The sequence below is a fragment of the Tursiops truncatus genome, chromosome 8, assembly GCF_011762595.2.
Source record: "Tursiops truncatus isolate mTurTru1 chromosome 8, mTurTru1.mat.Y, whole genome shotgun sequence".
NCBI classification, from domain to species: Eukaryota; Metazoa; Chordata; class Mammalia; order Artiodactyla; family Delphinidae; genus Tursiops; species Tursiops truncatus.
Genome location: NC_047041.1, coordinates 66273934 through 66299573, shown reverse-complemented (window position 1 = coordinate 66299573; position 25640 = coordinate 66273934). Strand labels below are relative to the sequence as shown.

At 39.7% G+C, this 25640-nt stretch overlaps 2 protein-coding genes across 25 annotated transcripts in view; one reads left to right on the top strand and one right to left on the bottom strand.

The window, feature by feature from the left end:
* Positions 1-17133, top strand: part of BTBD10 (BTB domain containing 10) — a 72283-nt gene extending 55150 nt beyond the window's left edge. For 8 of the 9 annotated variants that reach the window (XM_019947975.3, XM_019947978.3, XM_019947972.3 and 5 more), the window contains 3 exons: positions 9648-9845; positions 12596-12706; positions 16028-17133. In XM_019947975.3, the coding sequence (XP_019803534.1) occupies positions 9648-9845; positions 12596-12706; positions 16028-16338 (620 nt within the window). In that variant the 3' untranslated portion in view covers positions 16339-17133. The remainder of the gene's footprint in view (positions 1-9647; positions 9846-12595; positions 12707-16027) is intronic. The other variant, XM_019947974.3, reaches the window with a different exon arrangement.
* A 794-nt stretch (positions 17134-17927) lies between these two features.
* Positions 17928-25640, bottom strand: part of BMAL1 (basic helix-loop-helix ARNT like 1) — a 103821-nt gene continuing 96108 nt past the window's right edge. For 13 of the 16 annotated variants that reach the window (XM_019947961.3, XM_073808635.1, XM_073808636.1 and 10 more), the window contains 3 exons: positions 23494-23587; positions 19353-19455; positions 17928-18601 (listed from right to left, as the gene is read on the bottom strand). In XM_019947961.3, coding sequence (XP_019803520.1) covers positions 18441-18601; positions 19353-19455; positions 23494-23587 — 358 coding nt within the window. In that variant the 3' untranslated portion in view covers positions 17928-18440. The other 3 variants (XM_019947968.3, XM_073808637.1, XM_073808638.1) reach the window with 3 other exon arrangements.

Below are 25640 nucleotides of genomic sequence, written 5' to 3'. Positions count from 1 at the left end.
TCTATCATTTGTTGCCAGTCTTCATCTCCCAGCTTGGGAGCCCTGGCTTTGGCCAAGTGTGGTATTTGCCTTCACTCCTCAGATCACATCAACCAAAAATTTATAATTTTTTTGTACTTGCCATGTAATATAACATCCTAAGCCACTTTGAAAGATATAAATAATTCTCAAAAAGAGTATTTGTCATTAAAGATTTTAGATTGAATACCAAGTACTTAGCCCTCATTTATACAAAGGGTTAAATGACTTTATCCAAGAACTTCAAACATAGTCTCAGAGCAGGGTCTAGACCTTTGGAAATCTTAACTCTGTGATTGATATTTTCCTGTCACTCCCTTCCTTAGCACCCCTCCCTTTTACTGTTACATCATGCCTAAGAAAAAAGGTGATTATACACAGAAAAGTCAAAATGTATATGAGAATTATCAAATTTTGACTTGTGTATTAAGTGGTTGGAAAAGTTCAGAAGAAGCATATGTCACTGTGGGCTAGTGGGATTGGGGAAGAGTTCAGAGGAGACAGGTAGTAAAGAGCGAATAGGAGTGATTTAGCAAGAATGGAGTAGGAAGGTTACTCATTTGGGGATTACAGATGTAAGTGATAGACTTTGGAAATAACCTAGTTGGTGCAGAGACTATATTGGGACTGGAAGGGGATGGGAATAAATAGGGGGGCCAGATTATGGAAGGTCTTTAAACTAATATTCTTACATTTTATCCTATATAATGTGGGAAGCCATTTTAAAAGTTTGCTACCTGTGATTATAGATATGTGTTAGTCCCAGATATATGGTTATCTTTACTTCATTACCTAAACTCAACACTAGTTTAGCAGAGTGGGGTCATACCTTCTCAACATTGATGTGTTAGAAATTGTGAATGGAAAATTTTATTTAAATTTGTAAGGCAACTACTATATATTTAAATGTAGCGAACCTTCATGCTTAATTATGATTTAACTTCTTGCAAATGAGTGGCCTTATTAGGTCTGTTCCTAAGTACCATTTTCTTTTTGCCAGACATTTAAAGTCTCCATAGGGACAAAGGATTGGATGGTCCACCTTTGAGTCCATTTCTATATAAATGATACTTAAAAGTTTAAAGTCAAGTAGCTGGACAGCTGAAGCATACAGCTGTAAACTTGAACAAAGTTTTCACATCTTAAAAAATGTTTTTTTGAAATCATGAGCATTAATTATTCTAATTTATAATTCTTTGACTTCAAGTTTTGTGTTTTTTTATTCATGGGACCATTTTAATTTAACTTTATATGATTAAATGTTGAATTTTGGTGACTGTCAGATTAAAAAAACACAAGATTCCTTATAGATGAATGGATTTTAGTTCTGTAATCCTTTGGACATAGTTTACCTTGTCATCACTGTTAAGTATCATTTATTTGTTATGGAATTAAAGGTAAGAATATTTATGTGTAATAGAAAGAAAATATGTATAATATGGTTTTTCTAAACTTCTGGCCTTTAAATAATACTTGTGTTTCTAGATTACTTGTAATATGTATTACTGGAAATTTAGAGATTCTCATAGACTTTATTGCAACAAAGCTATATAGAATTTGAAGAGATAGAAATGGTCTTGTAAAATATAAAAGGATACTGTAGGTGTAGACTTGAGTCCAAAAATGAATTTTTTCCTGCAAATATGTGCTTTTACTGAATATTGTAATGGCACTTTACACCAAAATGTCTTTTTGTCTCTTACTTAAAATTACAAAAGTACTAAATGTATATTGAATAGAGCATCCTGGATTTCTTGGGCAAGTTACTTAAAACCTTGTTTCTTAGTTGCCTCATCTTTAAAATGGGAGACAGTAATATTACTTACTTCACAAGGTTGTTGTGTAGATTATTAAATGGATAGTGCTTGACACATAGTGTTAAATAAGGGTTTGCTTTAAAAAAATAGTAGCAAAATTAAGAAATAAAGGTAAAGTAAAATAAAAAATATTAAAGGATCATATTGTACATTGCTATTTTATATTTCCACATGAAAATATATTGTGAATAACTGTATTAGAAAATATGCTTTAATAACAGCTTGTTTAATGGTTTACATAGTTATCACTCATTTTCTGCATTTTTATTGAATACTCGCTTTATACTAAATATTAGGTGTGTAAAAAGCAACAAGAAAAGACAAGACCCCTGTCCTTATCATGCTTGCAGTATAGTGGGAAAAACAGATAAGTAAATTATATTGTGTTAGAGGAAGAATAGGGTACTAAATGAGCATGTAGGAGCTGTACCTAACTTCGGTGTGCGGGCTTGAGGAAGCTTTCTGGAGGAGAGGGAAGAGGAAGCGTGTTTAGGCAGAAGGAATGCTATGTTTAGTGGCAAGAAGATTAGTACAGTGAGGAAATGACTTGTTAATCTTCTGTCATAGAGCTTACCATATAGTGAAGGAACTTCGGTTGGTAGCTCCCCAACTAGACTATAATTTCTTCACTGTTTATATTCTTTTACCAGATAAGCACTGTAATCCAGAAGAGGTTTTGAGAACCAGGGCTGGACTCACAAATGAAGGCCTGGGGCTAAGAGAAATGAAAATATAGTGTCCAGGGTGAAAGTGGTATGGAAAATGAAATTTAAAGTTTGCAAAAGGACCAGTTCAGAAGGCCCAGGAAGAAAGGCACCATCCACGTGGGAGATAGTGGGATTGTAAACAAATATCAAAAAACTGAAGTTACATTTAGTTTGAGAAGGGAGATAAGAGGCAGAGACTACGTTTGGAGTCACAGAAATATAGAGACACTGAAACGACAGAGACACTTCTATGTTTTCTCTTTGTCTCCTCTCTCTTTCTTCCCCCCCTTCTCTCTCTCTCTCCCTCCCCCCTGCCCCCCTCTCTCTTTTTCTCCCCCACCCCAGTCTTGCTCTATTTTTCAGTTTATAGCATTAAATCAGTTTGAATTTGAGGACAGGGACTATACCTTTTCAACTTTGTGTCCGTAGTGCCAGGCACATAGTAAGGATTCAATAAACATTTGTTGAAAGAATAAACTCTTTTTATCCCTTCATGCATTGTTTAGGACACTGTTCCACTTACTGTCATCTTCTCTAGTATCATTAGTCTTTCCCTCTTTGTATAGAGTAATCCTCAGGCTCAAACATACTCAAATCTGACCTGTGTCTGTTGTAGACATTCAGAAAACTATATCATTTGAAAACTTTTGAGCTTTTCATTGATTCTTTGAAGTTAACTTTTTGCAAGAATTAACACGTTTATTATGCTGACTCCTGCTCCAACTGCTATGTCTTTCCATTTATTCACTTTTCTTTTTTGTCTTCTTCTGCAATGGTCTTATTAAGTTTATTCTTTGGTATTTGGTATTTGGTATTTTGTTACTGTTGTGTGTAGAATATGTTCAGATTTTCTAACTGCTAACGTATGAGAAAATTATTGAATTTTGCATATTTATGTTTAGCCACCTAACCAAACTCTGTTTTATTTCTAATGGTTTTTCAGTTGTTTCTTTTATATTCTTGGTAGATAATTGACCCTGTTGTAAGTTAAACTTTTTATATCTTTTTGTCTTACTGAATTGACTATAATATTTTGAACAACATTAAATTTAGTGGTAATTCTGGTACCCTTGTCTTTAAAGGCATTTCCTTTAGGTTTCACTGTTAAGTCACTCTTTCTTCAAGACTGCCTCTTCGACATCCATCTTTTAGGTCTTCTGCTTTTTTTCCTCTCACTTGCTCCCTGATCCTTCATACGTTGAACGTGGTCCTTCCCAACTGTTCTGTCTTCAGCTACCTTCTCTCTCACAGAATCTATACAATTAATCTAAGTGATGCCATTCATCACTGTGGCTTTAGATATTACATATACACCATAGATTTCCAGCTGTTTTTTTTTAATGTATTATTTATTTTTGGCTGCATTGGGTCTTTGTTGCTGTGCACGGGCTTTCTCTAGTTGTGGCAAGCAGGGGCTACTCTTCGTTGCGGTGCGTGGGCTTCTCGTTGCGGCTGGCTTCTCTTGTTGCGGAGCACGGGCTCTAGGCGCCCGGGCTTCAGTAGTTGTGGCTCGTGGGCTCTAGAGCGCAGGCTCAGTAGCTGTGGCGTACGGGCTTAGTTGCTCTGCAGTGTGTGGGATCTTCCCAGACCAGGGCTCGAACCTGTGTCCCCTGCATTGGTAGGCAGATTATTATTATTATTATTATTTTTGCGGTACGCGGGCCTTTCACTGTTGTGGCCTCTCCCGTTGCGGAGCACAGGCTCCGGACGCGCAGGCTCAGCGGCCATGGTTCACGGGCCCAGCCGCTCTGCGGCACGTGGGATCTTCCCGGACCGGGGCACGAACCCGTGTCCCCTGCATCGGTAGGCGGACTCTCAACCACTGCGCCACCAGGGAAGTCCCTCCAGCTATTTATCTCTAATTCCTACCTGCCAGTTACGTATTTCTAGTTTACTATTTAACTTGTATAATTTTTTTCTTCTTAATCAGGCTTTTAATGAGTTCCATGCATATAGTACATATAGTGATGAACAAGACAGACATTGTCCCTGCATTTATGGAGTTTACAGTCTAGTGGGGAAGACAGGCATTCAACAAGTAATGAAAAGCTGTGAAAATTCAGTGACGAAATGAGATGCTGTGACAGGTGTATGGTAAAGGGGCTATGGAGGATGATTATCTGAGTCAGTGACATTAAAGCTGAGACCTAGGGCTTCCCTGGTGGCGCAGTGGTTGAGAGTCGGCCTGCCAATGCAGGGGACACGGGTTCGTGTCCCAGTCTGGGAAGATCCCACATGCCGCAGAGCGGCTGGGCCTGTGAGCCATGGCCGCTGAGCCTGCGCATCCAGAGCCTGTGCTCCACAATGGGAGAGGCCACAACAGTGAAAGGCCCGCGTACCGCAAAAAAAAAATAAAATAAAATAAAAAATGCTGAGACCTAAGGGAATGGAAAAGAGAGTGTGAAGCTCTCCAGGCAGCAGAAATGGTATTTGCAGAGGCTCTCAAGTTGGAAGGAATATGTCATGCTTAAGGCACTGAAAGAAGGGAAACATGGCTACAGTGGAGGAGGTAGAGCATGAGTGGTGAGATATAAGGCCAGAGAAGTAGGGAGAAAACAAAACTTATTAACTAAATAAATGTTTATTAACTGTACATTATCTACCAAGCCCTGTGCTAAGTTCTGGGGATGCAGCAGGAACAAACCAGGCAAAACTTCCTGTTCTAATGGAACTTACACTCTTTTGGGGGAGACAGACAATAGACAAGGTAAACAAGTAACATATGAACAAATAACATGGTATGTTAGATAGTGATATGTGCTGAGGAGGGAGAAAAAAGTAAGGAAGGGACAAAGAGTAATATGAGAGGCTTTCATTGCAGAGGAAAATTGAAGTAAATTCCAAACAGAGGTTAACAGTGAGAGCAAATGTTGAAGCAGTTTGCCTGGCATGTTTGAGAGCAGCAGAGGCTAGTATAGTTGGAGTGGAGTGAGTGAGGGTGTCAGTAGTAGGAGATGAGGTCCAGGGGAGCGAGGTCGTGTAGGGCCTTTATCTTTTGGCTTTTACTCTGAGTGAGATAAGCCATTGGAGGGTTTTGAACAGAGAAGTGATATGATCTGTAAGGCTGCCATGTTTCACCATTTCATGGACTCGCTGTTTGCACAGAATTCAATGTAGACTCATGCAGTGCTGTATTCCTGATCTGACGTATGCTTTAAAAGAATCACTGTTGGCTATTGAGTTGGAAATGGACTGGAAGGGGAATTAAGATACAAAGAGGTGATTAGGAAGCTATTACCATAATTCAAGTAAGAGATGATGGTGGCTTAAATCAGGGTGGAAACAGTGAGAAGTGATCAGATTCTGGATATATTGGATGGTAGAGTTGTAAGCATTTGCTTGCTGATTGAATATGAGGTGGGAAAGAGAGAAAAGGACTTTACCTGGAAGTGTGGAGTTGCCATTAATTGAGATGGGGGAGACTTCATGGGGAGCAGAAATTTAAAAGCTTGATTTTGGACATGTTAAATTTGAAATACCTATTAGACCTTCAAGTAGAAATGCTGAGTAGGGCATTGGGTATACATGTCTAAAGAGAGAAGTGTGGGCTGTTTATATGCGGGAGTCATCACTATATGGATAGTATTTAAAGGACTGTGCACACTGATCTGGAACCTCCTTTTACACATAACAGGCTTAGGGACCAAGTTGAGGATTTGGGACTTTTATTCTAAGGATAGTACAAGCCATAAAAGGTTTAAACTAGAGACACCTATTTAGATTTGTTTGTCTGCGGTGAGGGAGATGAATTACACAGGGGCAGAGGCAACTGATGGGTTCTACAGTAGTTTGGGTTAGAGTTACTGATGACTTGGACTGCGGGGGGCAGGGGTGCAGTGGGGCTGGACTGTGTTTTGGTTGTAACTCTTGTTCTGTCATAGACCATTCCAAACTTGGTAGCATAAAGTGTGATTATTCTTATTTTGTGGGCCAAGAATTCAGGCAGGGTACAACAGAGATAGCTTATGTCTGCTTCACAATGTTTGCGGCCTCATCTTGTGAAGAATTGAAAGGATGAGGTGACTGAAAAGGATGAAGGCTTCTTCACTCACATGTCTGCACCTGAAGTGGGACAACTCAAAGGCTGCGTTCAGTGAAGACTGTCAGACAGAGTAGCTCCACGTGACCTCTTCATGCGGCTTGGGCTTCTCCAGGCCTGGAGACTGGGTTCAGAGAGGAAGCATCTGTAGAGCAAGCATTCCCAAGACCAAGGCAGAACCACAAGTCATTTTCCCCTCACCTCTGCTGTGCTCCCCTGGTTACAAGCAAGTCAGTACAACCAGCCTAAATTGAAGGAGAGAGGAATTGGACTTCTCTTGCTGGGAGGAGATATCAAAGTCACATTGCAGAAAAGCATGTGGCATAAGAGATTTTGCAGCTATCTTTGGAAAATAGCATCTTCCAGAGAGGAAATGACACAATTCAAGATGTATTTAAGAGGTGGACTTGTTAGGTCTTGGGGAATGATTGAATTAAGAGATGAAAAAGGAATCAAATATTCATTCATTTATTCTATAAATATTTAAGAGCCTGTTATATGATTAGCACTCTTCTGTGATGATTCTGAGAACTTGAGTGGATGGTGGTGCCATTTACTGATTTCGAAAACACTGCAGAGAGATAGAGACAGAAATGATTAAGTTCAATTTGGAGTATATTGAGTTTGAGGTGCCGGTGAGGGGGCATCCGAGTGGAGATTTCCAGGAGGCAGTTGAGTATAATGCATCTAGAATATAGAAGGCAGAATTAGTAGAATAAATTTGAGAATTGTCAGCATAAGGTGAGAGAAAAAAAAACGTAGAACTTCCCTGAGAAATAACAATACTTAATGACAGGCTGGAGGAGAAAAAGTTGACAAAGGTGACTGAAGAAGAACAGCCAGAGAGGAGAAAGAAAACCAGGGACGGTAGTATCAGACCTTAGGGATGAGAGTATTTTAAGGAGGGAGTGGTCCCTGTAAGGCATTCCATCAAGAGGTCAGATAAGATCATGATTAAAAGTTGTTGATTGTCAGGCAGAAGACCTAGATAGACATTTCTTCAAAGAAGACATACAGATGGCCAGTGGGCACATGAACCGATGCTCGTCATTGCTAATTATTAGAGAAATGCAGATCAAAACTAGAGGTACCACCTCACACCTGTCAGAATGGCCATCATTAAAAAGTCTACAGATAACAAATCCTGGAGAGGGTGTGGAGAAAAGGGAACCCTCTTACACTGTTTGTGAGAATGTAAATTGGTGCACTCACTATGGAAAACAGTATGGAGGTTCCTCAAAAAAAAAAACAGAGTTGCCATATGATCCAGCAATCCCACTCCTGGGCATATGCCCAGACAAAACTGATTTGAAAAGTTACATGCACCCCTATTTCATAGCAGCACTATTTACAATAGCCAAGACATGGAAACTACCTAAATGTTGTCTATCAACAGATGAATGGACAAAGAAGATGTGGTATGCGTGTGTGTGTATGTATGTGTGCGTGCACGCACACACACACACACACACACACACACACACACATACACACACTGGAATGTTACTCAGCCATAAAAAAGAATGAAATAATGCCATTTGCAGCGATATGGATGGACCTAGAGATTATCATAGTAAGTGAAGTAAGTCAGAAAGAGAAAGACTAATACTGTATGATATCACTTATTTGTGGAATCTAAAATATGACACAAATGAACATATCTACAAAACAGAAACAGACTCACAGACATAGAGAACAGACTTGTGGTTGCCAAGGGAGAGGGGCATGGGGGAGGGGAGGATTGGGAGTTTGGGACTAGCAGATACAAACTATTATATATAGAATGGATAAACAAAAATGTCCTGTATAACACAGGGAACTATATTCAATATCCTATGATAAACTATAATGGAAAAGAATATGAAAAAGAATATATGTAAAACTGAATCACTTTGCAGAAATTAACAACATTGTAAATCAACTATACTTCAGTAAAAGTTTTTTAAAAAGATGTTCATTGTCTTGAACAATCTAGAGGTCATTTGGAGACTGTATGTCAAGGGCTCTTTTGAGTAGTGAGTGTGGAAGTCAGATTGGAATTGGTTCAGAAGTTAGGGGAAAGAGAATGTGTTTATATATATATATAGGAGTTTGACTATAAAGGGAATTTTAAAAATCACAATAGAAGTAGCCAGCCTAGAGAGAGACATGGCTAAATCATAATATTATAATTATTTAATCATGTATTATATTAATAGTTATTATATAATTAGACAACATGTTGTAGGGGGAAAAAAAGCTCTAATTTGGGAGACTACAGATTTGAGTTTTAGTGTCTTCTCTTACCCTCCCAGTAGTTCCTGCGATGGTAGAGCCTTAGATAAGAGATAGGACATTGCCATTGAAATAGGAATAAAATAAAAATGATTAGGTCAGTGCAGGTGAGTTTGTGACTGTGTATTTGGAAACTTAAAGTTGTTCATTATAGCTGTACTTAAGAAGGATCAAGTGAAGTGCATCTTTCATTCCTCTCAATTCTAGGGTCACATAAGCAATGTAATTCCTGTACCGTGCTATATTTTGCTTGACCTTTTACCATCCTTATCCCAAAGCCAGTTGACCCTTTTCATCTCACTCCTCTTCCTACACAGTAATATCAGTGTTGTTTGTAAATAATTTTCTGAGAAAGAAAATGTGGGAGATGGAATATGGGGGCTATTTTATTTCGTATGGATAATCTGAAAAAATATCCTTAGGATATACTTTAAGATATAACTGCATACATTGATGGAAGACAAAATGATGTAGTAAAAAATACCCTGGAGGGTAGACTTAATTCTGATTGTGCAAATTAGTTTTGTAACCTTGGGCAGATTGCTTCATGATGTGTAAAATGAAGGGGCTTGTGTTGGATGGCTTTAATTGGCCCTTCTTGCTGTAAGATTCTACAGTTCCATAAGAACTCTTCCTGGGCAAAGTTTTGTTGACTAAAGAATAACCACTATATTGTCTACAGGATCTCGAAGTAGATGCTGAACTACTCTGCTGTTTTGTTTGTTGTTTCTGCTCTTCTTTTACTTACCAGTCACCCCCAAAATGAAGATATTTTTGTGGCTTTTATTTCAGGTGCCCTAATGCATGAGTTATCAAATGATGGTGCTCGTAGACAGTTCGAATTTTACCTGGAAGAAATGATTCTGCCTCTCATGGTAGCTAGTGCCCAGAGTGGGGAACGTGAATGCCACATAGTGGTGCTTACAGACGATGATGTGGTTGATTGGGATGAAGAGTATCCACCACAGATGGGAGAAGAATATTCACAAAGTAAGTCCTGTGGCATATTTTCTCTCTCAAATCATCACAGATTTTCTCTTTATCTTTTACAATATTGATCAAAGGACAGTTTTTATAAAGAAAGTATGTTGAACTCTTACTTATACCAGGAGTTGGCAAACTACAGCCTGTGGGCCAAATCCAGCCTTTTGCCTGTTTTTATAAACAAAGTTATATGTATTGTCTGTGGCTGCTTATGCGCTACAATGGCAGAGTGGAGTAGTTGGAATGAAGACCGCATGGCTAGCAAAGCCCAAAGTGTTTACTATCTGGCCCTTTACAGAAAAAGTGTACCCGCCCATGTCATGCACAGAAATGGTTTGCTTTTTGTTGAGTATCTGGATCTTAATGATTTTTTTTCTTTGCATTTAGAAGCATCCAAGAGAAGTAGATCCTGAAATAGTAGATAATAAAAAAATAAGTTGTTTTTTTTTAGATGAATTTCTATGTGTATATAAAATGAGAAGCTTCAACTCAGTGATTGCAAAGATGACTTTAAGTTCTAAGACATTCCTTTTTTAATGTCATAAGTGTTCCTGGAGGATAACAGTGACCCTTCCGAAAAGCTTTGCAGAACTTTAGGTATTTCTGACCAAAACGGCACATCTTGAGCAGCAGTGACTAACTTTTTTCTTATTGCGCTTCCAAACCTTTTCTGATTAGAACCTTTTGATTTTTTTTTTTCTGTTAGAAAATTTATCTCATATTGGTTTTGTTTTGTTTTCATGGTGAACCCAATCTAGTATTTTTTTTTTTTTTTTTTTTTTTTGCGGTACGCGGGCCTCTCACTGTTGTGGCCTCTCCCATTGCGGAGCACAGGCTCCGGAAGCGCAGGCTCAGCGGCCATGGCTCACGGGCCCAGCCGCTCCGCGGCACGTGGGATCTTCCCGGACCGGGGCACGAGCCCGTGTCCCCTGCATCGGCAGGCGGACTCTCCACCACTGCGCCACCAGGGAAGCCCCAATCTAGTATTTTTGAACAGCTTCATAGATTGAGAAAAAGAGTTAAAAGAATGATTTGAGGAGCTAGGTAAAATAGCCCAACATCTTGTTCTGTCCTCCAGTCTGTGTTGACTCGGTAAGGATTAGGGTTTAAGTAAAAAGTACACGATTATAGAAAGTATGGAGCCCTTTAAGCTCTGATTTTTCCATTTTACTTACCCTTTTCTAAAAATAAAGCAGACTAAGTGGTATTCTTTTTTATTTTAATTCTAAAGATTTTCATTAGATTACGTTATTGTAGCGCTTTTCAGAATTTACATTGAGACATTTCCTTTGCATGATACACTTGAACAACTATTCTGACTCTTCTGTGGACAGTTAGAATAATAAAATGTTACTATTTCCTCATTCCTAGGCTCTTTGCTGACAATGGTTTTCTATAATAATATGTGGAATAAAAAGTTGAACAAAGCACAGGAAAAATAAAAGGTTACCAAAAATCAGAAGAAATACACTAAATCATTTTCTGTGTAGAAAAAGGAATGAACAAACTTTTACTTTTCAAAAAGTTTGACTCCGAGAGAGTAGAGCCAGCTGTAGAGCACAGAAATGATATTATGGTGATACAGGAATAATAATAGACCTGGGCTTTTCCTTTTTAGTTATTGAGCTTTTCATTTCAATGTTTTTTGGTTTGTTTTTTGTTTCTTACCTTAAACATTGAAGCTTAAAAGGACTGGAAACATTTTTACTCAATTTGTCTATAACTATGTTTCATTTTGTGCCAAGATGTTCCAATGTAAAGAAGATACATTTGAGTAGACAGAGATGAGATAGTCTCTTCAGCCTGATTTTCCTAAATGTGACATTATACCACCACCCATTCTGAGATGTCAAAAAATCTTTATCTTAAAATAATATCAGTAGTCTTAAGGATGTAGTAATAATCACAAATTTACTCCATGAGTAGCTTCTGTATACGTTTTTTTCCTTTTATTGGCTCTGAAACCAGCATGTTTGGTTTGTGAGTGTGTTTTTCTTTTTTTGAAAAAACCTTTGCAGTTCACCTTTTAAGGGAGATAACTCCACCTGAAAGAGAGAAGGCGAGGAAGGTCCATCAGTCTAACTCCCTGAAGTGCCCAGCACATTTGGAAGACTCAACATGTTGTCAGTGGAATGTCTGTCCTTTGCAAAGCCAGTTTGCTCTAAACAGACTAACCTAGGCAGAACATGCTCGAATCTGCCATTTTTAACATCTATATTAAATGGGACTGTTCGCCTGAATGGAAAACAGTTTGTGGGGTGGGCCTTTGTTTTGGGGGAGTTATTAATAGTTGCTCAATCCATGAAATGCAAGATGTATCCATTTTGTACTTTCTGACAAGGCAGTTTTTTCCCCTCCAGATGAGGCCTTGTAGGCATCAGAGCAAAGTCCTTTACTTTGCCTGCTTGATAATCATGTGATACCTTTTTTTTGGTTCTCTTTATTTGAAGAAATTGGGGCAGATCCCATTCCAATAAGTTTGTATATGATATATCTTTCAGAAGGAGATTCTTCCTATGGATTGGGTTATCTGATTGGTTATTAAAGCTTTTCTTGTTTCAACTTATGTAGACATTTGCTTATGTATTAACTGTACTGAATTGTCCTGTCATGTTGGCTAGTCATCCTTTGGCATCACTGCATCCATTATTTGGGCTTTTAGGGCTGTCAGGCCCCTTTGATGATCAAGATAAACTTGAGTCATCTCCAAGTACTTTGATTTTAATAAGAAAATATTTTTGTCTCTTTGTTTCCAGTTATTTATAGCACAAAATTATATAGATTTTTCAAGTACATTGAAAACAGAGATGTGGCCAAATCAGTTTTGAAGGAGAGGGGTCTTAAGAAGATTAGATTGGGAATAGAAGGTAAGACATTTTCACTATTTTCTATTAATTTTCTTTTGAAAAAAGCAAGGTTAAACAACTGGATCCCATTGAGAATATAGTTTGACTATTTTGAGAAAAATTCAGACAAATGATTACTGAATGCTCATGCAGTAGACATATAAATAACAAAAATCAGCTTCCTTTATCTGAGATGATAAATAGAAGGCCATTAGAAATTATTATTCATTCCATAAGATCCCTAGCAATATTGAGATATGAATTTGTCTTTTCTGCCGTCGCCCGACTTAATGCATTTTTGACTAAGCCCATGGAGTGTGTTTGGCACGCATGTGTGTATATTCCCGTAAGACTGACAGGACTCTGCCTAGTAGTGATCGTGATCAAAGCTCAAAAGAATTAAAATCTAGTACTTTCTGAAAATTCATGTAAAAACAGTGCTAGTAGCTTACTAGTGTCTTAAAGTGTAATAGCTTATTTTCAAATTAAATTGAATTGCAAATATACTTCATCTTAAATGCATACTTTTTAGATTGCTTTTTACTTTATGATTTAAATGAATTTTTGTCAGATGCTTCTTTTATTTTAAAGTGTCCTTACTAAAAACAAAATATCTTCTTTGGCATACCATAGTAAAGGGTAAAGACTGCTTGTGTTCAGAGCCTATGATTTAATAGCTGTATGACCTTGGCCAAGGCACTTTACTTCTCTTTGCCTTCGTTTCCTCATCTAAAATGGGAGCATTAATAAGTACTTTATAGGGTTATTGTGAGGACAGAATGAGTTAAAATAGGGCCTAGCACATAGTAATTTCTGTGTTTGTGATGGTGATAACGAAGATTGTGGTGTTCAGATCAATGACCAGATAAGCTTCTGGAGATCGCTGTAATGGGCTACTGAGACATATGGAAGAATGACCAGAAACAGGGTCTTTGTGGGAAGGGGAGGAAACTTTGGGCTTAAAAAAGAGGACACGTTAGCTTCACCAGTATGTCCCCTCTTCTGTGATTTTGCAAACGATGGGATTTAGCTGTTTCCTTTCAGAGCTAAAGAGAAGGTAACTGGAGGGAGCTACTTTAGATGAGTGGGCAGGGGAGCAGTTATTTGATCTGAAGCCTGATGACAAGTGGGTTGGAACTAGATTGTAAAAAATAAAGCCTTATATACTGTGCTGAGGAGGATGGACCTTCCTCTTTAAGCATGAGGGCGTCATTGGTAGTTTTAAAGCAAGGATGTAATATGATTACACTTGTGTTAGAGTGGTGATTCTGTGTGGAGGGCAGAGTGGAATACACTGAGATGGGAATTTTAAAGACTTTTAATAGTCCAAAAGCAATCAAGGACAAGGGAATAATAGAGGGTAGAAACCTTTCTGATCTCTACTGCTGCCCTTCAGCTGGTAATTGAGTGGAAGTATGAAACGAAGAAGACATTCTACAAAAGGTCCTTAGAAGGTATTTAGTCCTTGCCCCTGTTCCCCCTCACCTCAACCACATACACACGCCACACGTGGCTAAATATACTAGCTACCTACGATGCCTACATAACATCCTCCTATGCAAGAATCCTTAATTGAGTCCCTACTATGTGAGGCCTTTGTATTTTTTTCTGATTCTAACTATGGTCTAACTACGGCCTATGGGCCAAATCCAGCCCATTACCTGTTTTTTATAAATCAAGTTTTATTGGAACATAGACATGCTCATTAATTTATGTATTGTCTGTGGCTGATTTCACTTTACAACAGCATAGTTGAGTGGGTGTGATAGAGACCATATGGCCTACAAGCCTGAAATATTTACCGTCTGGCCCTTTACAGAAAATGTTCACCAGTACTTGGTCTAAACTAGCAATTCATGCTAGTGGGAAGGAGAGAAGGAACTTTTGATAGCATCTAAGGAAAGTATGTCTTCAGAGAAATTGCCTTACTAGTAAATGACTGAAATTTTTCCGAAACCAGGATGGTTGTTACCAGTTGTTACTCTTCAGTGGTTATCATCTAAGATGAGGAAGATATAATTAATTAGGGAAAGCTGTGTTGACTGAAAAAAATGCACAACCTGAATGTTCAGAATTATGTTTTATTTGGTGGCCTTACTGAGGACTATAGCCTGTGATACAGCCTCTCAGACAGCTCTGAGAAACTGTTCCAAAGAGGCAAGGGAGGAGCCAGGATATATAGGAGTTTTTGCTGGAAAAAAAAAAAAATCAGAAGATTACTGTTCATCACAAAAAAACAGACATCTCAAGTTAATGATTTTAGCGCCTCTCTATGTTTGGGGAGGTGCCGAAGTCTAGGCTTGTTGCAATTATTCCTTTAATACGCATCTTAACTGTCTAGGGCCAGTATCCTGTTTTTCTCCATCCTGAATTCCCCTCAGGAGCATCCTTGGGTGGGGGTGGCTGCAGTGGCTGATGGCTTGATGGCCGCAACATCCTTGTTTACTGACATGGCAAGCAACGTTTTTTTTTTGTCCACAGCTGCTTTGGCCATTGGCAGTTTGTCCATTGCCAATCTAAATGAACTGCCTGGTTGTTGGGAGTAGTAACATTTAAATGATATAGGGGTTAAAATATTGGCTTTGCTGACCTAGGTGCAGAAGTACCTGGAATTAGCGAAGCTGGAGAGTTCTACGGCTCCTTGTCACTTAACAGTAAAAAGGAAAGAAAAACCCAGAAAAATATGAAGATGAGATTTACGTTTAAAGAAAGTAGAAGGCTACGGGGACTTCCCTGGTGGCGCAGTGGTTGAGAGTCCTCCTGCCGATGCAGGGGACACGGGTTCGTGCCCTGGTCCGGGAAGATCCCACATGCCGCGGAGCGGCTGGGCCCGTGAGCCATGGCCGCTGAGCCTGCACGTCCGGAGCCTGTGCTCCGCAACGGGAGAGGCCACAACAGTGAGAAGCCCATGTACCACCAAAAAAAAAAAAAAAAAAAAAAAAGTAGAAGGCTAATACTGCAGTAAGTTGCAGGCCTTGAGGCCAGATAATCCTGCGAAAGGAAGGGTTCAGGGATATTAAGGATATACAACTAGAGCCCATGATGCACTAGATTACATACCATTGTATTAGGGACCCAGCCCCTCCATGCTTTCCGCATGTTATTCTGGTAGTTGGTGGATGGTGGGAGGTTTTGTGAATTACATCAGTAGAATTTCAGTTTCTTGCTGTTGAACTAATGACCAAGGGGATAGAATATTGAATTCCCTTCTTTGTTTTGTTTGTTCAAGAACTACAGTAACCCTCTTTAGGTTAAATTGGGTGAGGAATGTGGGGACCCATGTGGGTGTGCATACATGTGTGTGTGCGTATCCTCAGTTTTTAAAACCTCCCTCTCCTTCAGGTTATCCAACCTACAAAGAAAAAGTAAAGAAAAGGCCTGGGGGCCGCCCAGAAGTGATTTACAACTATGTCCAAAGGCCCTTTATTCGAATGTCTTGGGAGAAGGAAGAAGGAAAGAGTCGGCATGTAGACTTTCAGTGCGTAAAGAGTAAATCTATCACCAACCTTGCAGCAGCTGCCGCAGACATTCCCCAGGACCAGCTGGTGGTCATGCACCCAACTCCTCAAGTGGATGAGCTGGATATTCTCCCTATCCATCCCCCTTCTAGCAACAATGACCTCGATCCTGACGCACAGAATCCGATGCTGTGATGGTGATGTTGCTTGAAACCATAGCATGCTACTCTTCGCAGTGACGCTGCACTCTCCTCATCCTGCACTGCAAGGCCACTCTCTGCACTGTGAGATGCACAGATGTTTAGGATATTGCAGTGTAGACTTTTTTAAAGACCAAAGGTAGCTGAATGGTTTTTTAAGTGAGTACAACTCTAGCATCTTGAGGTTCCAGTTATATAAATGTATTTGTTTACCGGTAGGTTTGTGGAATTGGTTCTTTGTATGGGGGACAGTCCTTTTTCACACATCTAGATCTTTTCAGAAGTGGTGGAAATTGGCAGCTGGGGTACTTTCAGTCTAGGTTGATATTCATCACACCCCAGATAAAATGTAGAATATTATATAGTTGCACTTTATATATGGTGGTTAAGTGGAACTGTTCAAGCCATTTTTGTAGTTGTGATGCACAATATAATTTAAATAAGTGCTTCTATCAGAGTATACTTTCAGTGAAATGTGTATAGTTTGCTGCCCATGATGAGCAAAAAATGAGTATCATTGGGCTTATTTGAATGATTAGGATGAGATTCAATGCCCATATCAGTTATCTCCAGTGCCGTTTTCATCCTTTTCAAGTGAGTCACATGCAGGGAGTGTGAACATCAGGTGGTTTATTATCCAGTCTGCCTTACCCTTAATCTGTTCACAGATATTTATTTACTAATGATTTTTTTTGAGTTATGGGATAGGAAGATGAAGTGTTTGCTCTTCATTTACTAAATGATTGTAAACTCGTTTTTCATCAAAATAAAATTCCATTGTTTTAATGTTTCTGATCTTTATAACCACCTTGACCAGATTTTCCATCTCATAATTAGCAGATATCCTGTCTTGTTGGTGTCAGTATAACTAGAAACCAGGTAGCTCAAGGAACTCCAGTTTGGTATATGTGTGATGAGGCACTTATATTCCCCACTAATTATAAAATATAAATCCAAAACATTGTTAGAGCTGAAAAGGGAATATTTTCATTTTCTAGCCCAACCGATATGAAGGATGAAATACCTTTACTAGGTCCTACAGTAACCTTAAGTAAGTTTCAGAGCCAAATTCTGACACCGGTTCAGTGTTTTCTCCATTATACTGTGATGTTCTGCCTAGCAAATTTTTCATGAAAATGTTTTTGTTTTGTTTTGTTAATATTCTGTGGCCCAATTCATGAAGAAATCAGAAGTATTTAGGTGCTTTGGGTCCAGGGTCACTTACTGTTTGAAGCCATACAGCTGTGAGTAGTAGAGGAGTTGTACATTCGAGAAGCCAGTCTGTTCTATCTAATCTTGATTTTGTAAAATTTCAGAGGATTTGCAGTTTGTGTTTAAGCAGTAACATCTTTCTTTGCTCTCACAGAAACTGAAATTACAGTATAGCAAAAATACAGTACAGCTAAACTAGTTACAGGGAAATTATGTATGTCCTAGAATTGTTATGAAGGCCAGAAAAGCACTGTAAATGCTTTTGGTGTGGCTCATCCTTAAACACACACCCACCATGGAAAATTGATGAGCCAGCCCTGTGGCATTTTTTTCCCTGTAGGATTTTTCTAATTATTTGAAATGTGAACAATATTTATAGAACAAGGGAAACATTTATTAAAAATATTTAACTAATACATTATACTTTAACCCATATTTATAGTAAAGGATTCTTACAAGGAAGAATAAACGGTTTTATGATACAATTAGTATAAGAAATATCCACGTGGGGAACTTCTTTGTAGTGTAAAAACACCATACATCTGAAATGACCATCTGCATATAAAAGCTACCAATGATGCTTCTGTGCACAATGATTGATTAAAAAATTCAACACAAACAGAATCCAAAATATACAATTAATGCAAGCTATCCACAGCTAGCCCAATAATCATCAATGATGAGGAAACACTGGAGCAGGCTTAGTTCCACTTTGTCTGAAGTTACACATAGTAAGATTGACTTGTATCAATGGCTCTGAGATGGCTTTTATGAAGACAGTACATAAAAGCTGTTCTCTCCTTATCCGGTAAGCTTCACAGACTGTATAACTCCATCAGTAATGCACTTTGATACTGTAGCTGTCGCCAAAGCAACATGTAGTGTTTACAGCGGCCATGGCAAGTCGCTAAAGTCAACAGGACCACCGAGCCCAGCATCTGCTTCCAAGAGGCTCATTATGACAGCCATTGCTGCTTCATCATTACTGGGACTGCTTGAGCCTTGATCATTGTCTATCATATCTATGCCTATGTGAGGGTTCTCACCTGTGCAAAGAGATGAAGACTGGTCAGTGATAATACCAAAGCATGTTTAACTTTAGTAAGCGGTTCCTAAGCACACTTTTAATAAGAACGTTATACCTAACAGTAGGGTGAGAAGGATGAGAGAGGCTGCTTTTTTGGGGGGGTGGGTTGCCATATTTCTTTTTAACGTTGGTGTTTTTCAGAGGGAAGACCCAACTTTTTAAGAAGAAAGTACTTAAAATTCAATGAAGAATATCAAGTATGAGTTGACCTCATTTTAATATTCTGATATAACCAGTTATAAGGAGAGAATTATTACAGAAGGAACAAAATAGGAAGATAGAGATTAGGGGAAAAAAGATCTAGAAAGCTAAGTAGAGAAAAAGATGGGTGGGGTGGGAGAAGCAAACTCTTCATTGGCTTAATGACTTTTAATACCCTCTGAAATGCTTACTGATGACCCTTTTAGGCTTTATCTGAACCTGCATGGCTCTCCCTCCGAAGAGATTATGTTCCACACATTGGGAGAAAGCCCGTGTCCAGGGCGCTGTAGCCTCTTGAGTTCGAGGGACAGACCTGGACCCCAGCGAGAATCCAACCATTAAACTCAACTTTGAAGTAAAGATTTAAACAAATTTTAAACCTTTACTTTGTTCTTATCAAGTTTACCTAGAACTGGTTTGTTTTTCCAGTTCAGTTCTTAAAACTGACTTTATGCCACATGTTTTTTTGCAAGCTGTTTGCATTGGAAGTGAATAATAATGCTACTTACCAAGAATAGAAGAGCTATCAGAATATGGATAACCTGGGTTCTCCTGAGCCTGCCCTGGTAGTAGGCCACTGGAAGGAATGTCTGGAGTCCCTCCATTTAAAATCTACAAACAAAAGTAAAGTTTTCTCATCATCAGCAGTTTCAATCAGTATTTTATGCAGTGTCACCAAGAAAATGAAGCATGTTGAAAAGAGGAAGGTGGGGAGAAAAAGCTTCAAATGGCTTCAGTTTCTTATCGGATGATTTCACAGCAGAGACTCTTAGGAATGGTCACAGTAAGGGAAAAACCTCTCCCCCAGACTAGTCTTCTCTTTATTGGATTCAGCCCACACAGGCAATTTAAAGGCTGAATAAAATCCCTAGAGCATTCACATGTTTAAGGCCAAGGACTAAACCTCAGGGAGCCCAGCTGGGCAGGTCCCCTGTAAGGGAGGAAAACTTCTTACAGCAACAGATGTTGCTGAAGAAGAAAGGGCTGTTACACTGTGAAGAGACACAGCTCTGAGGAGTCGCAAATGAACAACAAAACACTAGAATAAATCATCACTATAGTTATACCACAGATGCCAACATTAGTAACCACCGGTTTAAGTTCTTAAGAGAGGCTACTGAGAAGTATTATTACCACTCCTCAGTAGCAGAACTCTGTCTCCCCCAACTCCCCACCCCCCATGACTGAGTCTCATAGAAAAGCACCTTTGAGAAGTATTTGGATGTAGGTGCGGAAACAGTTTGGTAGAAGCTGGGATTTCAGGAGAGGCAGTGATTTCAGGCCTTGCCAGTAGATGGCATTACAACCTTATCTCCGCAATTCAACTTTTTTAAGAGACTCTCAAAAAGACTTTACACTCTAAAAATTATTGAGGACTCCAAAGAGCTTTTGTTTATACAGGCTATATTTGTCAATACTTACTATATGTGAAGTTAAAGCTAATACATTAAAAAATATAATAAAACTATTACACATTAACATGAATAGCATTTTAATGAAAAAGAACTATTTTCAAAAATAACGAAAAGTTAGAAGTGTCATTTTACATTTTTTGCAAATCGAATGTCTGGCTTAACAATTTAACTAGATTCTCATTTGCTTCTCCATTCAGTCTGTTTAGGTATGTTGTTTGAAATACATATCTGAAGGAACCCTGGCCTCTCATAGATAGGCAGTTAGAAAAGGGAGGTATATTTTAACAGCCTTTTCAAATAATCGTGGTATTCTTTGATATTACATCAAAACTCAGCAAGCTGAAGTTTCTTAAAGATTAGTTGCAATGTGGAGTTTGAAACCATATCAATGAAATTTTGATACTCTTATGTTGAAATCCATTGGTGTATCTAGGCAATTAGGATGGATCTTTTTTACCTTTGCATGATTTTGAAATATCTTACATCAGTCATTTGGAAAATACTGGTTCACTGAGTTACGTGGATCTTCCAAATGTGGACACACTTCATTGTACAACATCAAAACATCACCACTGTTAATATTACCTACATCAGAAATATCTTAAGTTTTGGGAAGCAGTCAAGCTCAAAGTAGCAGACACAAGTTTTCCCCAAAATTCTAATTTTTGCCTGAAAGCTAAAATTTTATCACTGTCAGTTGTTTTCTTTGAAGTCGCAGGTTCATTCATTTTCAAGAAAATGTACACTAAATACCCAAGTCTGAAAAACCATAGTTTGCGACAGTAAAAATGGTTTCCTATGAAAAAGGTGATTGGGTTCGGTTTATAACAAACAGTCGCACAAGTGCTTTTCCTTGAGACAACATCATACTTTGTGTGCAGCACAAGTGCTTTATGCACACTTCCCATTTTGTAACAGTTTTAAAAAGATTTACTCAAGGATTTTATAAAATTATTTTACTGCTTTATTAAGGACATTCTTAAATGAAGCTGGCTTTTAAATTTATTATTTTATTGTGAGTATATGGTGGTGAAATACACTGTCAGTACATTCTGGTGCCACGGGCTTGATTTTTGTAAAAGCACCAGCAGTCTTACCCAACATTGCTTTTTCACTATCAGTTCACATATCAACACAGTGAGAAAAAGCTGTTTAGCATTATTATGAAAATACATTTGACCATGCAGACCCCTGAAAAGATGCCCTCTCCCTAACCCCACCAAAAGACCACAGATGACATTTAGGGAACTGCTGCTTTATCTCACCCTGCCTTGGTACTTCTGGATGTCCAGAGTCTCCTGGAACCTATGAGGCTCACTAAGCCTCCTCTTTTTATTATATTTAGGCAGGCTAAATGGCTCATTTTTGGACCTGCCAATTTTGAAAGTGACTGGGAAGGGTTGGAAGCCTGCGGCCACCTTTACTTTTGTGGCTTTGGTACACTATTTAATGCTGTCATTTTTAACTCCATCTTGTTTAGATGCCTTTCTTATAAGGTCCTGCTGCTGATGACTCAGAATACATTCAGAATTTCTTCTCAGACCCACTTTCATAAGCCCAAAGAAAACATTTTTCAAAAATGCCTCAAAAATACTTGGGGCTTTGTGATGCAGAGTATACTTTTAGATCTCTGGCATTTGTTGGTGTGAAAAGAATCAGAAGTCAAGAGACCTGAATTTAGTTTGGGGCCATACTTACTAAATTCTGGGCTAGTCATGTAACATTTGGTAGCCTGGATTTTGTCACCTATGAGGTTGTGAGGATAGATGAGAGATTGTATATGGAAGTTCCCTGAGTAATATTTAAGCACTGAACTGGAGTGATGACCTTCCAAAATAGAGTAGGGGGATTCTTGGTACCAGGAAATCAAGTGCCTAAAAGTTGAACTGAGACACAAAGAAGGGGATACCGTGCTAGGGAGATGGTAGATCCAGTATGGAGGAAGGACCTAGCGGTGTAACAGAACAGAGCTAAGAGCTCAGCCTGCGAGCAGGGGGGAGGGGTGTGCCCAGCCCAGACTTCATCTGTCAGTACTATCTTCTGAGTCATTACCGAAGGCCAGGCACTTTCACATATATACTTTCATAAGAGGACTTCATGTGCAAAGATGCTGGCTGCCCTAACCTATGTTAGCCGCATTATAGAGAAATCTAAGAGCTTAAAAAATTGTATAGGGCCACATAGCCAGCACATGGCAAGGCTAGGCTTCAAACCCAGACCCATTAATTTATTGGCTTTCAAACCTTTTTGGGGGAAGCAAAACCTTTTTTCAAATAAACACTTTTACAGAAGAGTCATTTTTCAGAAGTAAAGCTTCCCTAGAAGCAGGAGTCTTCCTACCTTGTCTTCCTCATCACCTGCCCCTCGCCCCAATCCTACCTGGCAGCACCACAGCTCCTGGTAACCTGAGTCTCTGAGGAGCCCAGTTTTGGAAACCCATGTCCTGCTTTTGATACAGTTTGTGCCCTATGTAAATTACTCATATTCTTTCTCTGTGTACATGTCTTAGGAGATAGGGGAAGGAAGACTATGTCTCAAGATGCTGGCCTTTGCAGCAGCCTAACCTATGTTAACATCAGACACTATAGATTTATGATTTACAATCAACATTGGCCTAGGCTTGTAAATTCTCTCATCAGCACTAAAGATGAAAACAGATTATTGGTTTCTAAGACTATAATATAGTCTTCTGGCCAGTTCTTCATGAGGGCTGGCGACTGATAAACTACTTGTACTCAATGCTGTCCCATCGTAGGAAACCCAGGCAGATACCTAAGTATTCTGCAACTGCAAAGGCATGACTTGCCTTCCGAAGGACTGCTGGTGGTATCACTGTTTCCAGGACCTGCACTAGACACTAACAGTATTTTCTCCCTTGAAAACTCCTGGCAGAGAACTAGACAGTTTTAGGTACTCACTAACCCTTCCCTCACGGGAGCTCTTGAATTCCTCCCTCCATACAATGGACTGATAGCTCCCCAATCCTTAGAAAGATCTCTTTCTGCCTTCCCCCACTCACATGGGATAAATCCTCTAACAATGTCAGCAAGGCTCCCTAGCTCCACTGGTATGCTTTGTACCTCACCTAACACAGATGCATTTACTTCAAGGAGGAAAAAAGGGCCCTACCTGTTTCAGCAACCACAGTTATATACTCCCACTTCCAGTATTTCAGAACTTGGGCAAGAGCTCTCTGGATGAAGAAGGGCCTTAGTCTAAGAGTCATCAGCCCTACCTTCTTGCCTCCTGGAGAAGAGGCATCAGGGGGAGGTGTACTTGTGATGTTCAGTGGGCTGGAGCCACAGCTGGAAGGCGATGACCCTCTTATCCTGTCAGAGAAAAGAGGAGTTAGTTACATTGCCTTTCCTTTTTTTCATTGGAGTGTGTGTGTTTTGTTGAGGGATGGGGGTGAGAAGAAGGATGAAGATCTAGAATAGGGATTGGCAAACTTTCTGTAAAGGGCTAGAGAGTGATTATTTTAGGCTCTGTAGGCCATGTGGTCTCTCACAACTACTGAACTCTGCCACTGTAGCCTGAAAGCAGCCATAGATGATATGCAAGTGAATGGATATAGCTGTGTTCCAATAAAACTTTATTTATAGGTGATAAGCTGGATATATCCCATAGGCACCTGATCTAGAACACAGATCCTGGAGGCAAGCTTCTCACTGACAAAGCCCTTGGATTAGGGTTTGGATTTCAGGTTTGTGAATTTCAAGTAGGTGGCCAGTTTCATTTGCTCACAGAATCCAGATCTCAGAGTTGGTGGCATTCTATCTTTGATACAGTGAACTAGAATCCACAGCAGATGACTTATTCTCTACCCTACAAACACTGCTTAGCTAGCGACTACTCAGGAAATGGAGGGTGCTGCAGTGGTTTCAGCCCCACCTAGAAAGTGGCCTCAAGTGAGCAGTCGCCATTGTCATCTTCTAAGGCAACAGGTGATGAAAATGGGTCCAAGCCTTCCTCAGCTAGCTTATTTCTCAGCATAGTAGGTTTACAGAGGGAAAGACTTAGAGCTGTAAATCCACATAAACTCTTGTCAAGCTGAAGGACCTCAGCAAAGGAAGCCATGACCTGGCACCGCAGCTAGAGTTTAGGGAAACTTGAATGGCAGCTGCGTGACCACCAGGCTCTTAGCACCTACATGGATGATTGCAGCTTCTGGGTCTCCCAGGGACCCCTCCACTGCCTGGCAGTCTTAGCTTTTGGCCTGTACTGCCTAATTCTGTAATTTGTGAGTAAACAAGCTCTCTCTCTCTCTCTCTCTCCTGGATCATAGGCTTCTGAAAGGCGGGATACAACTAAATACCAGGTGTTCTTCACCCACACAGATGACTACTAATTGCTTACTGAAAAATTGTTGAATGTCTCCCATTTTTCCCTACCTACATCTACGGAACCACTGTTTCCCCAGCTTCCCTATCTTAGAATTGCCTTTTCGTAGTTACTTATTTCATTTTCAATATCTAGTCCTTAAATTACTGATTTCTCTTTTGGACACTACTATCACTGTAAGGTCGACCTCATTCCTGGTTTGTTAAGCATGCTTACCTTCATCCCTTCCTATTCCAATCCAACTTCCACGATGCTTATTTTTTTTGTTTTTTTGGCGTGTTTTTTGGCTGTGCCCCGCGGCATGTGGCATCTTAGTTCCCCAACCAGCGATCGAACCCACACCCCCTGCACTGGAAGCACGGAGTCATCACCATTGGACCACCAAGGAAGTTCCCAGCATCCACGATGCTTATTAACACACCACTTTGGACACCTGCTCAGCATCCTACAATGCACAGGGTCTTCCAATTTTCATCCAGTCTCAACTGTTCAACATCATTTCTTAGAACTCTTAGCAATCTCCCATCACAGCTCTGTGGTTCCTTTCTACAAAGAGGCTGCCAAGGTAGATGGCCTGCTTTTTGTGTCCTGAATACACCACTCACACGCCCATTCCAGCGTGTGCCTGTCTCTTCTAGAAGGAACACCCAACATTCATCATAAAACCCAGCTAAGGCCAAGTTCAAACCGTCCTCCCTTGCTTGCTTCAGCCCATGCACTCTCCGTTTTTTCTTTTATCATAAAGAAAACAGGCTTCGCAAAGATTGTAAGACCTTTGCGTTCAAGGACTGTCTTATACTGTCCTTGGATGGTCTCGAGCAAAGCACAGGGTATGCCGGGACTGATCAGCACCAGATTATCAGTGCACACTGCACCCACACCTTCCTGAAGTATCTTCAAACAGCCACATCCGTCATTCCTGAAGGGCTGGAACAGAACTGTGCTGTTCTGTTATCCCACTGGGATAAGAGCCCCACTGTGGCCAATTAGAAAACAAGGCCAGCCTCCAATTCTCCTGAGAGAATCAATCCAGTGGCAGCA